The 16,914-nt window shown below is 26.5% G+C and overlaps 1 protein-coding gene across 3 annotated transcripts in view; it reads right to left on the bottom strand.

The window, feature by feature from the left end:
• Positions 1–973: 973 nt before the first annotated feature.
• The window catches only part of LOC148232133 (uncharacterized), a 49,020-nt gene continuing 33,079 nt past the window's right edge, over positions 974–16,914 (bottom strand). For 2 of the 3 annotated variants that reach the window (XM_088192339.1, XM_088192338.1), the window contains 6 exons: positions 16,205–16,410; positions 10,425–10,560; positions 7,016–7,149; positions 5,969–6,226; positions 2,235–2,463; positions 1,005–1,976 (listed from right to left, as the gene is read on the bottom strand). In XM_088192339.1, coding sequence (XP_088048465.1) covers positions 1,822–1,976; positions 2,235–2,463; positions 5,969–6,226; positions 7,016–7,149; positions 10,425–10,560; positions 16,205–16,410 — 1,118 coding nt within the window. In that variant the 3' untranslated portion in view covers positions 1,005–1,821. Of the gene's footprint in view, positions 1,977–2,234; positions 2,464–5,968; positions 6,227–7,015; positions 7,150–10,424; positions 10,561–16,204; positions 16,411–16,914 lie in introns of all 3 variants that reach the window. The other variant, XM_088192340.1, reaches the window with a different exon arrangement.

Genomic DNA, 16,914 nt, shown 5'->3' with positions numbered 1-16,914 from the left:
AAACACTATATCATACCATTTTTTTTAAATATTTAATTATAGTATTTGACGATTTAATATTTATATATTGCTTCTTTTTATGCATTTTTAGATTTGCAGGAAGCTGTATTCTTAATATTATATGTATTTAATACATAGTTCTCTTTACTGTGTTAAGCACGGTTAAAATAAAATTTATTAATAATTCTAAATGTATTGAAAAGTTAAACTGCGATGAAATAATAACTAAGTTTTTATTGTATTTATTATTTTTATTTTTAATAATATAAAATAATAAAATAGTTTATGGTTAATGAATTGTAGTAAATAAACTCATACTGTAGGATTTTTTCATTAATTTTATCAATTTTAAATAATATGATACAAGAGTATATTTACGAGTTGTCAATCACATATTATATTTAAAGCTGAGGAAAGCTCCGTTTTAGAACTATATATGTTTTTTTTAACCATATTTTTTTACAATAGAGGATTTTTACATTGAGGCAAAATCCGAAAAATAGCAATATCCATTTCGTAACTAGAATATAAAAATAAATAGAGTAACGTCAGTTTTTGATAATCTGTATTTTTATTTAAACGTGATTTTACTGCAGTTAAAATAAATGATTTTGGACTGAAAATACTAGTAATAGTAATAGGTAACTTATATTTAATGTCAAAAAACTGTTTTTATAATTTTTTTTATGATTTTTTAAATTTATTTCTAATTAACTTATTTATGTTGGTTTGATATTTTTATATGTATTATCAATTTTTAACATTCTGTAAACTACTAGCATTTTAAAATTAAATTGTATATGAAACTGTTTATTATAAATTTCATTAAAAAATCAATTGTAAATGTTTTAAAATTCTTATGTCATCATTTATATGCAAAATATTCATATAATACATAAAAAGAATATATATATATATAATATATATACGACAGTATTCGTCAAATACTAAAATAAAACATTTTTATAATACCTTTTTTTTATTTATTTGTGTTCTATTGATTCTATGTCAACAACTAAATAGTAAAATCGCGAATAGCAAATTAATATAGTATCATTTTTTTTAAACATGACAGACTGAATTTAATATATATTTTTAATTGAAGGTATTCTGAGCGGTGTATAATAAATACTGTTGTTTATTGTAAAATTTTATAAAAGCTGATTGTCAGTGTTTTACTTGAAATTGAAATGTACGAAATATATTTTTTTAAACGAGTGCCGACTCATAACTACACGTACATTAGTTAAATTAATCATAGGCGAAATTGTATGATATCTAACTAAAACTTAAACAATCAAAGAACTACTTGGAAGACAAGTTTTCATATCAATAGTGGTGGCGATTTAAATAATACGTCGATTGGACAGTGATTCGTAATAATTGAAAAATAACATGCATGTTACATACATATACACATATAGAGAAAAATTGACATATTGTTGGTTATTTTTTTTAATGGTATACGTCGAGAAAAATATTATTTTTTCAGTACATATCGTAGTATACACTATCTAATTCAAAATATAGCTGAAAATAGCTTTTTTCATCTTTCAGATACAAAATATATACGGCATGTTTACGGTATGCCATATATTTTTTTTCACCTCGAATCATCTGACTTGTTATGTACACGCACATTTTTTTTATATAATATTATATTGACACAAACATATCACATTTGACCTTAATTTTCTGCGATTATATGACATGTTATTGGAGAAAGGTTAGATGTTACAATTCGAGTGATCATTTCGTCGTTACTAATATTTTTTCATTAAGAGAATAGTTAACAGCATCACAGAGCCAGATCGATTTATGTTAATTATTCGCGAATAGTAAATACCTACTGATTGGATTGTTTACTAGCGAAAAAAATATAAGAAACATAGACGTCACGGCAGTCGTTTCACATCCAGAATCCAGAGCGGCTTCAGTCGGTTCCGGTTCCAGTTCTTCGGCCACGACGACGTCAACTACAATATTTATTAATTTAATTCAATTTTAAAATAATACATTAGTCAATCTTTATTTTTAAATAAAATCCAATCAGGAATATTATTACGCCGTATAACAAACTTATTTTACAAATACTTTTGATATATAATACTAATATTGAAATGCGATGAATATTTGTGGCAAAATCTTCCAGCACATTGTTATTGATTTTTATATTTTAAATACGATATTATTAATATCTTCATATGATCATAATATGCAAACTAAGAACTTACCTATAACTGTGTGATTCTTTGCATCTGCATATCTTCCCGCTGGACCACGATAAGCAGGTATAGTAGCTAGACAAGTCAGTGCCAGTCTTCCACTAGCAGCTAGCTTGATTGCCGACACTGTCACGCTCAGTCTTTGGCCTACATGACCTTCTTTGGCCTTAATCATGCCAGGTGCGTGGCCGGCCTTGTGGGTGTGCTGGGTGGTGTGCTTAGAAGTTGTATCTTCTACCTACAGATGGATATGAAATATTTTAAATTCATAATATATATTTTCATTGAAAAATAGCACTGATGAGAAACCTTGACTGCAGCATTGTCCTAATGACTCCTTAAGAAATAAAATTAAAAAATAACATTTAGAACAGTAATTATTAGACGTTGGACCTTTCTCATAAAATATTCCTTTAACCGACTAATTATATTATTTTCAAAACTTATGGCTTGATATCAGAACAACCAATGTCACTTTTTTAATAATTCAATAAACCATATAGCTTCACATATTTTCAAAACAATAAAAATCAAACTCTATTTATTGCAACGTAATATATAGAATATAAATACCCATATAAAATAATTTTAATAACAATATATAGTATAATTCATTTTATCAGAAATAAAAATGTGGTCAGTTTATATGGAATTTAAAGATCTAGAGAAAAAACATTAAAAATTAAATTTCTATAACATAACATACATGTCAATTCATTTATATTGATGCAAACCCTTTACGTGTATCAATTAAAAAATAAGAAAAAGATGTGTGTGTGCTAAAAATATGCAAATTTATTACATTTTCAATATTGAAATAGGTTCAAAAAATAATACAATAACTCTTCTAGGTTCAATAACATATAACTTGTCAATAATAAAATATAATAAACTGAACGAAGTAAAATAATGATTTTTTAAATTATCTTTTAACCTAGAATAATACCTTAAAGATGTGGATGTAAAAAAGACTAAGACAAAATAACAATGAAATTTTTACGCAATTCGTAAAAAAATAATATTTCATTTACTAATGTTTATTAAAATCTAGTCAGAATTAAATGGTTACAATATTTTATAAATATTTTCTTGACCTAGAATAATACTTTAAGCTTATAGATATATTTCAGACATGTGTTAGACTTATATTGTTAACAAAATATCAATTAAAGCATAACTTATTTACTTTTATAATTAATTTAAACAAAATGTTCATAGTTCTAATATAATTTAATAACCATTTACCTGTTTAAGATAGCTGGCAATTTGTAGAAAAAATATGTAAAAATATCAACCAGTAAGAAAAACAGAAAAAAACGATCTAAATACTACATAAAATATGTACCCATAATCTAATCTAACTTACTAAGAAATATAAGAAAAAAATAATAAAATGATATTTCTAATCAAAAATCAGTATTGTTGACATTAATTGTTTTTGTATCAAGACACATAAATGCAGTTTTTGCAAATATTTTTTAAATTGTGGCATAAGATTTCAAATGAGATTAAAACAATACCATTCTGTACCAATTATTAAATAGTTTTTTGTAAAAAACCGCACTTTTTGGATCAATCACTCAACTATTTCAACTATTTTAAAACATAGAAGATATAAATTCAAATGTAGCTTTCAAATTAAAAGCCGTTTAATTAAATCTACTACTTCTTAAATATTTTAAAACATTACCATTTAAGTGTTTGTAAAAAAAGTCACTTTCTGTATGTACTAAAATATAAATAGCATACTATAAATTTATGTAAATGCCGGAATAAGAAATTTGAGAAAACAGGTCCAATATCTTATAGTAATTAACAGTATTAACATGCAAATTCTTTTTAAAAAGTTATATTTTAACGGTTTTTTATTTATATATAATTTGTCGCTGATTGTGGTGAGTACATAAATTTAATGTGTTACGAATGTTTATTATTTTTTCGATGTAAATGTATTATGTGTATATTACAGTAAATGTACACTCTCTTGATTGCTAATATATATGCTTATATACTATTAAATATATACAAAATAATTACTATTTTTATGAGTGAAAAACACAGACAAAAGTTTTATTTTGAAGGGTTATTTACCTTACTTTATATATAATAATAAAAATTCATAAAGTCTCAATTTCATTTTCTTTAGAATTTTGTTAACCCCTAAAAACTTTGACTTATTATTTTTGGATATTTAAAGAATCGACAGACGCAATTTTTAGTATATATGCACATATATATCTGTACAATAATATGTTAATCTTGTTGTTTTTTTATATTACGAACATATGTATATCTAAGAATGAAGAATAAAAACACTATTGAACAACAGTAAAACATCGTGAGTAAAAATTCAAAAATAAAAATAAAGAACAAACAGAGACAGTGATGCAGAATGACAAAGTGTCAAAGGACATAAAACAAAATCTAACACACATACAAACGCACATTATAAACGCTAAAAACATCGAGATGATTAAGCGCATGAATATATGAACGTGACATAGATGAATCTGACCATTATGATATTGAATTTCTCATATCGTTCTTGTATAAATATTTCACATAAAGAAAAGTTTTGAATTATGATTTTTTACTATATTTTTATCAGGACATAATTATAGTTCATATTTAAAACAATCCTTTCAATTACTATGGTAATTTATCAAAATAATGTCTGTATAACTAATTCTTCATTAAATGTATAAAAATTTATAATAAATTGAAATTAAAAGTGTCTAATGAGATTGTACTTAATTATTTTCACTAAGCTCCAAGATGTACGAACGTGTATAGTAATTTCACTGCAATCGGAAAAGACTGTACATTTTAATAATTATTACTTTACCAGTTTTGTAACAATATGACAAAATATAAATATTATTAAAATCAAGATTTTACTTTACAACTTTACAACTTTTCACGAGTTATTTCTATCTCGATTATAATTTCATAATAGACTACTGAATATTTCAAAGTTTTAATAACAGTAACAGCTTTAATCTTCTGTTTTATTATATATTTGAAGGATTTTTTATTATAAAATAAAAATAAGATATTAAGAGTCACTATATATTACCCATAGCATCATTTAAGTCACACAATATAAATGAGTAAACAAATACCTAAAGTGACCCATTAAACCATCAATACTTTGAATGTCAATATTTCTTAAATCCTTGATGCTACATAAAAACATTGATGGTTTATGAAATATTGGCACTTAAATTTAAATATATGTTACTGATGTATGAAGTCAATGCATTTCTGATGAGATTCTAATAAACCCAGTTATATGTTTCAATAAAAATATAACCTGATTTATCAGACGCCAAATCTCTTGCCATAAGTCTATAAAAACCGCTAACTGCCTGGATATTTTTTTTAATAAAAAATTCTTCTGGTATAGTAATTTATTATTATTAATAATATAAAATCAAGTAGGTAGTGATTAAAGCGAGTGGCAGTTAAAGGTTAAAAAATATACAGATTCAATGTCTCTTCAATTCAACAATTCATTGTATGGTGTCCCTGATTGATTGGCAAATTTCTGCCAACAAAATTTACACTTGACCGCTGCAACATATTGGGCTCACATCAGTTGCACCGGTATATTTTTATTTAAATATTTGTGTTTGCATGAAGTTCGATTTACTCTCCCGCCGATGAGGTGACTATAGTGCTTGTTTATGAAGTAGTGCGCATGCTTTTTTTAGGACAGCTGCCCAAGGTCCCCGTGGCCAAACCTGGAGGGGCTGCTTGGCCGAGTGCCTGTGGTAGTGTTCCGGGCCTCCGTAGACGTCTTTGGCCGAACACGACTTGGTCCTGGTCGAATTGGTGTCCGACTCGTTGCCCTGGTGTTGATGGTGGTGATGATCGTCGTTGTGGTGGTGATGCGGTGGGTGGGTTGTGGAATGGATGCGACTCCTCGCCGATCGGTGGCGCTTTCTACTCCGATATAAGGGTATTTGTCTCGTGAAGGATCTGGACTTTGCCGGATCTACCTAATTTTGTTCACACAAACACACACCACTGTTGGTAACCTGTTACCTTAATAAGACTTACTTAATCTATGGCATAGTTTTAAACATCTAAAAGAAAAATATGTATAACCAAGAAAAACGAAGTAATGAGAGAAGTGAACACTATACAGCTCTATTTTAAGTAATCTGCTAATAATCAGAAAGAAAGCTTGCCTTCATCATTACTAGCATACAAATATGCGTGGTGTAAACACAAAATTGGCGTTACACATCAAAATAAGTATAGTACTGATAGTATTTTAACAATGATTTTCAAAAAACATTTTTTAATGGAATCCAACATAGCTTAGAAGTCAGAACGTCAGTATTTTATAATAAAAAAGAGTCGATGTATACCCAGCATAAGTATTACACAATATAAAATTATATACAATATTTGGATAAGTCAATAATAATTACGTAAAAATATTCTTAATAAAAAGTAAGAAATCTTATTTTTTTTAATGTAAATATATCACTGAAATAAAATCATATTTCTTTCAAGAACAAAGTTTGGCAAAACTTATTTGTTTTTAGATATATGTATGTATAGAAAACAGTTAACGTTTATTATTTATAAAATAAAATACCCGTATTTTTACTTGTGTTTTAAAAAAATAATATCTCAATACATATTCACCGGTAGATATCAAATTTTTCTAGCGGAAATATATAACTACCATAAAAAATTTAATTAAACCCAAACAATTTCAAATGTATTATATTAATAGTAGTAAATAAAATTTAATAGTAATAGTCAAGTGTAATAACCTTTACTCCGTTTATAAACCAAGTGACGTGAGGCGCCGGATGAGCGGGACTCGTTGTGCAGTTTGCTTCGACTAATTCTCCAGCGGTGTACAAAGGAGCTCCGAACGTTATTCTAGGTGGATGCCTTTGTGGTTCTGTGCACAAAAATAAATACTAATTTTAAATTCATCACAGCGCGTTAAATGCAGCGCTTCATGGCTTACGGCTGAAATCAGAGAGCATATAGACAACGAGAGCCTTTGTGGCTTACAACTTTAAACTACTTCTAAATAAGATGATTAAAGCATATTCATTAGATATAGAATTTTAAATGTTTACATACGTTTTTAATAAGCTGCGCAGTGAAATATAATGCATTTTATATTCAATGGGCTATTGTAAAAATGTTTATATGAGCCAACATTTCTCAACTTTTTCACTCTATACTTTTTGTCACGAATGACAATGTTTTAACCCATCTTCTAGAAGTCATACGCACTCTAGAGAACAATATAACTTTTTAAAAATATATATACAGCGATACATTTTTTAAATTGTATAAAAATTTTAAAATTGTCTTTTATAGTATTACATTTTTTTAGTAGACCATTGTTTTTAATTGTATTATTTCAGTTTTTTGTAAACTTGTTTTCACTGGACGAATTAAACAAAATTAATTAATACATTTAAAGCACATATTTTTAAAAAAAATATATGATAAGTTTCTATGTCAGTTTTAAAACGGCAAAAAATCGATATTATTATCATAAAATTTTTATTCAAGTGTGATTGTTAATAATTCAATATAAAATATGCTTACTATTATTTTTGCTATATAATTTTATACCATATATGCACGTTCGCAAGTTTAAGAACACATTAAAATTTACAGCTTGGGTAACTTTTATTATTTTAAAATATTAAATTTTCCCTCGTAGCTTTTATGGCCCTGTTCAATTAGCGCCCTGGGCATTCGCCTAAGTTGGCTGCATATCCGCTCAGATTTATACGTACATAACGTAATATATGCCATAAAAGGAGCTCCGTTACAAAATTTATAATTGAATAAACAATCTTTTGGATAATAAATGGAAAAGTTGGCTCGCATTCAACTTTCGGCTCGTGCCTTCCACTCTCGTGAAACTCGATTGTGTATGTATGTATAATAAAAGTCGTGCTAATAGCACCTTCGCTATATTGTTTCAACAGAGTGTAAAATTAAAAGGCTCTTTAGCAGCCGGGAAACTCTCGATGTTTTTGCTTATTACAATTTTAGGCTTTCGCTTATTAAAGTCTTGGAAACTCTTTGATACTATAGCTGAATACGAATTTAATTACTAATTAATCTTTTGATTTGAGAATAATTGCAAGAATAATACTTTTAATAAGGGGTTCTTAAATATAAGATATTATAATTTTGATTATTGATATTGCAATGCAACAATAATAATTGCGGTTTCATACAAAAAATTACTTACAATAGATGTTCAAAATTATGATCTCGCAATTCGTACATTGGCAGTAAATTTATTTTATTGCTTGTGATAAATATGCTATGAATCCCAATATACCAAGAATTTATATTCTAGTATTTCGAACGTTTTTATTGAAAATAATAATTGAAATATTTTATCGTTTAAAATAAAAAAAAATATTTATTAATTCTGACCTTTTTATTTTTACTTTAAAGATGAAATAAAATAATAAAAAAAAGAATAATAAAAATAATTCTACATGGTTACTGCAAAAACGTCTGATAAAAATACTAAGGTAAAGGTAAGGTAAAATTAGGAAAAAATACAAATTTTTTTAGTAAAAACAATTAAAAATGCATAAACTTATCATTTAAATTGTAAGGCTTAAGAATATATATATATAGCTATACACTTCACTAATAATCTGGAGTTACATAAACTTAATATATTTTTCTAAAACAAGATGTGATTGGGCATTTTATGTTTTTTGACCAATTCTAAAGAAAAATATACAATTGTCGTCTCATGTAATATTTTTATATTATTTTTAAGTATGTTTATGGCAATTTTCTTTAATTGTTATCATTAAAAATCTACTACAGTTTTTTAAGTTTAGTATAAAAAGAGTTGTTATATAGTATTTTTATCGCTTTTTTATGACTGAATTTTTTATACGGTAATTTTTTTTTGTTACTGCGCTTTTTGTTAAATATTGGTTTCAGGGCCTAAATGACAGCAAGCATTTTAGACCCAAGTTCCGCGATATTCAGTGAATTTAAGTTCAGGTGTACATATGTACATTCACGCATTTCCTAAATTAAATGTAAGAAATGTCTGCGTGTTGCGAAAAATGCTTTATTAGTTATTGCAGTATTTAATGATTATTAAATTATTTAATTTAAAATACTAATTTAATAATAATACCAATATAAAGCGTACATAGATAAGTCATTTTTTATTTATAAAATTGAGATGTCATTAATACATGGAATAAAAAAGAACGGCCCAAACTAAACCACCTTGCGTGAATCCAGATGGAATTTTACACGGTATCGAGAATTCATTATTTAGCGAAACAACGCTAATTTGACCCTTTATATATGATCGTATTATGTGTATAAAATAATTTGACCTTTTATATAATTTATAAAGCGTAGCAAATAATGTCGAATGCCATATCTATATTTAACAATTATAATCCGGTATTTTTTTCATGTTGAAATTAGCGAAAATGTAATCATTTAGCTTGTTGAGTTGATGAGGATGTTCATTAACTGCAATCCAAATTGTTCGCTTATATTTTTTGATGCGTGATATTTATTTAAAATATTTTACTTAGCGAATATATAAGGTTATTATAACGATAATTTAACTAAATGCTTTTCTATTTTCTGGGCTTTTCAATTTAATTAATTTAAATGTACGATACATACCTAGGCATACTAACTAACATAACTATCTAATACTTATCGCTAATCCTTATATTTTGATATATTATGTAGTTTACTCTCATAAAGATTTACTAAACAGTAATCAAAAACGCAATAAAATAATTATTATTGTACAATAATTCACAACTTTTTCGAATCTTGCGATTCTCACTTAAAAAAAATATTTTTAAGATATTTTACTCAGAAGCTGATAAGCTATAAAAACTAACATTTATATAATTTTTAATATTTATTTTACTAATATTCTATTAATTTACTTTATAATAATATGACAATCAGGAATAGTACGTAACAGGCAATGTATGTTGTTAATTTTAATAAACTGATTATTTTTTTAGCTTCGCAATACTTTTTTTATTATAACGAAAAATAACCAAAGATGGTATTAACTAGTTGCATGAATGGTTTTTCTTTGTTATATATTTCTATTAACCTAGCTATCCCTTTACAAGTTAAAGTGGAAAATAGCGTCGATAAATGTGTATTTGTTGGTTCGATACTCACGTATAACAATGAGTTCCCTGTCGGCGGAAGGCTTCGTGTACAGAGGGTTCTCAAGGGAGACTTCGCAGGAATAGGTTCCAGTGGCGGAAAACTCAAGATCCTCCAGCGTGACAGTGTGCTCGTTTGACATGGACAGCTGCGCAAAAAAATAAATGACATGAAATCACTCATTTGTATTATTTTGTACAAAATAAATCTTGAACAAATATATTTAAGTATCTTTTTATTCTTGCAACGAACAGTAAATTACTGTTGATCTGATTTGTTAATTATTTTTTATTGGCATTTATATTGCCGCATTGTTTTGATTATAAATTGCATAGCATTACATCCCAGGACAACGATATTACCATAGGTAAAACAATGCTAAAAAAATAAATTTTGGTGACCCAAAAAATTTTAATTTTTAATTTAATGATAATCAGCATCAAAAATATCAGCTTCAATAACCACGGTTTTCATTTAGAAATTTATTTTTACATCAAAGAGCTTCATTAACAAAATCTCATTTAAAGTTTTATTAAGAAAGTCACTGTTGATATTTCATTTCTTATTTTTACTCTCAAAGTTTTGTGTAACAAAGAGAAAAAAAATGGAAAAATATAGGCTTATTCCATGTTTTTACAATAATGTTTGCGCTCCTCCGGAATGATATGCAAACATTTCATTATATATAAAATAAAATATTTCACAAAAATACATCTATCGCTGGCTTTACTTGCTTATGTAAATATTCCATAAGCGCACAAACATCGGAAAAAGATAAAATCAATGTTAACATGTTTACAGATCTTTTAAAACACACATCGCGAAAAGGTATCTATTTGATTTACGCTATTTATTATGCGTACCATATTTGACATAACCGAAAACCATTACTTGTTGGATCAACGATCAACATGTACAAGATAGAGATTTAATTCCCAAATTATATCTTAAGTACAGTTAGAAATTTAAGCAAGGTATAATAAAAAAATTTTTTTCATCTATTCTTTAAACTTTGAAAGGAAAACTTTGAACAGTTCACAAAATATTGTGGCCAGTTTCGCGCAATATTTCCGTTCTGTTTTCGAGGAATTTTCGCATTCTGCTTAATTGCTTCCTTTTTTTCTACTTAGTTTTGAATACTGATGATAACTGAAAGTTTTCGATTCAAATAGATCTGTCCGTTATATATTTTATTGCACAAGTAATTATCCATACATACGTGTGTCAGTATAAGGCAGAATAGTTTAAATTAACATTATTGGTGTTCAAAATTTACTTCGAAGTAAAAGTACTTGAAGATCTGATTTTGGTGTATTTTAAGATAATTAAGCATGTGTGGAGTCCGAATATAAATAAGTGTAGAAAATTATTATATAGAGAAATTATGCCGTATAGTATATCTCTATCATATAAAGACATAAATAAGGTTTTAAAGTACATTTTTGTAATTAAAATGTTACTGCCTACATTTATCTATATTTAAATGACTTTTTGAATTATTCGCTTGGGGCGCTTAACCTAAAATGGTTTATGTTACTTTGGCAAGAATTTCCTGATCGAAACATCCATTTTGTATTACAGTATCTGTGATACAATCTGATTCTAAAATTGTTTGAAATCAGATTGTCAAACAGGCTGAAAATAACAGGAAGAAAATTTATTGGTTAATAAATTTATATTTTTATATGAAGTGACATTTTCTGCAGGTTTTTCTATTTTTGGTATCATACTAAATTGTTTAAGCACCAAAATATTTAAAATACTGCAAGTTTCAAAAGTACTGGATTGATTATTATATACTAATTTTTATGAGATGCAGTAGAATAATATGGAAGGTATGTTTTTATTAACTAAGAAGTGTGTGAAGTGTTTTGTATAATAAAAACTGCCTTTAATTCAATAAAAATTTTAACAGATTATTCGTGTTTTGTATTTTATATTATGTTATAAAAAAAATATGTAATTAAATTGCTATATAAAATACGCGACTTATCGATTATTGAAATAATAATTTAGTTACCAACCTATTTTATTACGCTCAGTGGTATTTCTATATTGTATTATTAAATCCACGATAGTTTAATATAATTTCAATATATTATATATAACCAAATGTGACCTAAATCAGACACAATTCCCGAACGCAATTAGAGCGAACCATTGAAATGATAAAAAGGTCCCACGCCCCATTTTGCCAAAGTATCGATTTTCATCGAATATTTGCCATATAACATTAGATCAAATTGATGTTACTCGTGGTGAAGGAAAAAAGTGTGTTTATTGTCCACATAGGAGCCATATAGTCAACAAACCATTACGTTATATTATTCTGGCGACGCAATGGCGAGATCGATCGAAAAGTACGTGAAAAATAATCGAATGGCGAAAACGTTATCTTTTACGGATTAGAAATTGCTTGTGATATTTACAAGTCTTCTTTCATGGGAATTACCTTTCTTGGGTTTAAGAGAAGACCGACAAAAAACTGATTACATTTTATATGTAGGTTCTTTGAATATCTATATTAAAAATAGTACAGTTACCCAGATAAAGTATATTAAATCCTGTGCAAGCTTTTTATTTTATATTTTTTTAATAAAATCAGGAAATATTATTTAAAATAAATCATATGATTTTGATTAAAATCATAGAACGCAAGTTAAATGCGTATGTTATTTCATTACTTAAAAGCTTATGTTTTTCATGTGAATTCATATTAGTATATGTTTGTATTATTTTTTTAACTTGAAGCTTAACTAATTTTACTTATTTTAAACTGAATAACTAAAAATTTGATAAGAGTACAAAATGTTATATTACCAATATTTTTTACATATCTTCAATAGTAATTTTTTTTAATATGTTATTTATGTTTAATTTATAATGAAACACTTAACGTCATTGTTGATGAAAATATCTACTATTTTAAAACTATTAAATCGTATTACGAACAACATACAGAGTTACCAATTAAAAAGCCAAACGAATTGTCACTAATTTGATCAAAGATCACACGGTCATTAGTCGATTTGTTTCCAACGACTGAACTCTATATTTTAATTATTATCAAATTTATTTATTACACTTTTTGATAACATACAATTAAACTTCTTGAATTTTGTAATTATATAATAATCGTAAATGATATTTCAACGCCATTTTGACAAAATAAGTATTTGCTTGACAAAATATAAAACAGCAATACAATTTATTTTCAGTTTACCCTTTGAATATTAAATGCCGTTACTGAAAATGTTTCAGAGTTGTTTCGTCAAATATTAAATTTAAAACGTTTGATTGTTTGCCTTTCGTTACTATTTTAAGGCAATTTCGCATGCTATTATAATTTCGCCAATTTCGCCACTCTGGTACAAAATTTCAAAGCTCATTTAACGTTAATAAAGATTAATGGAGGCACTTCCGACCGATCAATCAGCATTAGCCATTCGATAATTTTCCGGAACTACAAAAGGAAACAAATTTATTTTGATGGCAAATAGCCATTTTGGCGAAACGCGATGCTATGTAAATTTGTAATGGTGACTCCATGAACTTGTGAAGAATTAAATAATAATTTGAATAAATGGCGTACCATCTTTGTGAACTAACTTTAAATTTATAAATATGTTTTTTTTTAACTACGAAAAGTTTTTTCCTTTTTTATTAGCTACTAAATAGTTTTTTATTTGAATCCTTAGATCAATAGTGTACTTTTTAATACGGTGGTTTAGTTTGTTGAATATAGTATTTATCATTTGTATATACTTTTGACATAAAAAGCAGTTATATTTTACGGTACAATTAAATAATTTGTTATTAATTCTAAGAAACATTAAAAAAATTAGCAGAGAGAAATAAAAATATTAAACATAGATTATGATTAAGAACATTTAAATATAATAAAATAAAAAATGTATTTTAAAATTTATATCTATTAAAATATATAATGTATAAAAAAAACAATTCATTATAAATATTAATATATTAATAATATAAAAATATAGTAAAATATTTATTTTTTTCTGCTTACATTTTACACTAAATATTTATTTTTATTTTGTCATAAATATAGTGAAAATCCTAAGTTTAATATCTTTCTATATATACACATAAATGTAATTTATATAAATTTTCGTTTATTTAATGTAATCGATTATTTTAATTTACAGTTAAAATTAGGTTGTTTAATTTGATTAAGTGTTGCAAAATATTTAAGTGCGTTAAAAACATCATAAATAGGTCAGAGGGATAATAAAAATACAGATAAGAATAACCATGCTTTAAAGTTTACCAGTGAAGAGCGATAAACTTTAAAATGTATGTTTTATGCTTCGAATCTATGACATATATAATACATTATATCTATGACCTATAACATATATTATATGAGATCGATAGTATTTGTGCAAATGTGTCACAAAACTTTGTAAAATTTTAAAGTGCAGCTGCAACAAATAAAACATCTAAAACTTTTCTATAAAGGCAGAGAAATTGTATAGATCCTTTATTGATTACAAGGTATCATATTGTAATAAGAGGAAAATTTTCACTGTTTCTTTTAAATTGAACATATTTGTAAATCGCAAAAGAATTTAAAAAGTGAAATTAAAAACATTCACAGAATCAAATATATGCGTTTTTATAAATAGAATATGATTAAAATTTAATTTTATTAGTCAAAATAGAAAAAAAAAATATGACAATAAAATTACACGTATATACCCTATACTTTGCATCGAGAAAATCAATAACACAAACATTAAAACAATACAAATTAAGCAGTATTTAACGAAATCTTTAGACAAAAATCTTTACCCTTTTGAGTAGTGCGTTAATTTATACACATTTATTAATTTGTTAATTTACGCCTATGTAGGTGTTAGTTAATTTTATGTATTTTTTTATAATTATTTTTGTTGCTATTTATTTGTTATTATTATATATCACAGTGATTTTCAATGTTTTATTGTTTTAATTTATTTTACTACTTATTTGTATTAGTATATTTTAATATTTTTTTAAACAATTTTCGTTAATAAAATTTTGTTAATTTATTATATATTATATTATTCGTCTTTTATCGAATTTTTTTATAACATTTCAGAAGCTCTCATTATTTTGTATTAAATAATATCAAAATCTTAACGTTTCTAATAGAAAGACGCTTTGATATAAGTAATAATCGATAATTAACAGCGCTTTCATTCATCTCATTGTAAGGTAATGTAAATGGTATGTAAAATATATTTTTTACATAAAATTGTTTAAATATTTTATTCTTATTATGTTTTTAAGTAAAATACTTTAATTATATAATTGTGTAAATGTGTTAATAAACCATTATGACGAATTAGGGAAACGAATTAGTTTTTTTTATGTATGTTAAAGACAAATTAATAAACTTTTTTATTATTATTATTAGGTTTTATTATCAAAAAGGGATCAGGAGGACTTAAATATATTTAAAAGCAGTCGCCTAAATCCCATGAGCCAAACCCGATTTTTAATACGAATTAAAGACTACAAAGATTACCTAACGCAATATTATTTCAAGAACAGATACATATTTCACCAATTTTACGGCCATTTTCAAACGGGTGTGATTAAAAATAATTTATTAACACATATTTATAAATAATTAATGTCAGCTTAGTACATCAATTTTGTAGCCAGCGCCCGTGCAAATTAATCGCGTAAAAAAACAATGATATCTTCAAGCTTTGCGCTTTGTTTGCCAAAAATATTGTTATTCATTGTAATAAATGTTTTTTTTAAATACGATCGATACTAACGTTCAGTCTGGATCCAGTGATGGAGAAGTTTCTGAAGGGCGGGTGCCTCTCCCTGACGTACTGGAAGATCTTGTTGTTGTCCCTCAGCCACTCGACTTTGTAGAGGAGGTCCGGCTGCACATTATGGGCGCAGTGCAAGGCCGCAGAGGATCCCCTGGACGCGAACTTGGGCATCTCCAGGGAGACCGTAACTTCGCCTGACCCACCTGCCGACAAACAAAATTATTATTACTATGGTCAACCTAAGATGGGTAGGTATCCGATTACGCTCGACCTGGATGGGACCTTTACATAAAACATGACATTATTAATTTTATAGTGGCAGGACCTCAAAGTTTTACAACATTAAAAAACATTGGAAAAGTTTAATATGTATACTACAAGTATATTTGTAGCCGACAGCCTAAAATTGATGTATGCTTTATGTGTCATTAAAGTAAACGGGCCCATGAGGCTTCACTGTAGCGCCCCAGCAGATTTGTTGAGACACTAACATCACAGACAGGATTAAATGCATGCTTTAAACAATATTTTACGAATTGATATGATTTTTTTTATTCGCAAATAGTTGATAAAATTATTATTAATTGCTCTCACTTTGTCATCTTTGACAGACTCTGGTTACAATTACAGGCTTTTTATAAAATAAATCCGGATGCAAACCTAAAAACCCCAAATTAAATTTAGTAAACATATTCGTCATTTATTGC

The sequence above is a fragment of the Plectrocnemia conspersa genome, unplaced genomic scaffold, assembly GCF_051122295.1.
Source record: "Plectrocnemia conspersa isolate PC_06_02 unplaced genomic scaffold, ASM5112229v1 ptg000009l, whole genome shotgun sequence".
Lineage (NCBI taxonomy): Eukaryota > Metazoa > Arthropoda > Insecta > Trichoptera > Polycentropodidae > Plectrocnemia > Plectrocnemia conspersa.
Note: the sequence above shows the minus strand (reverse complement) of the source record. Positions and strands in the feature narration are given on the sequence as shown.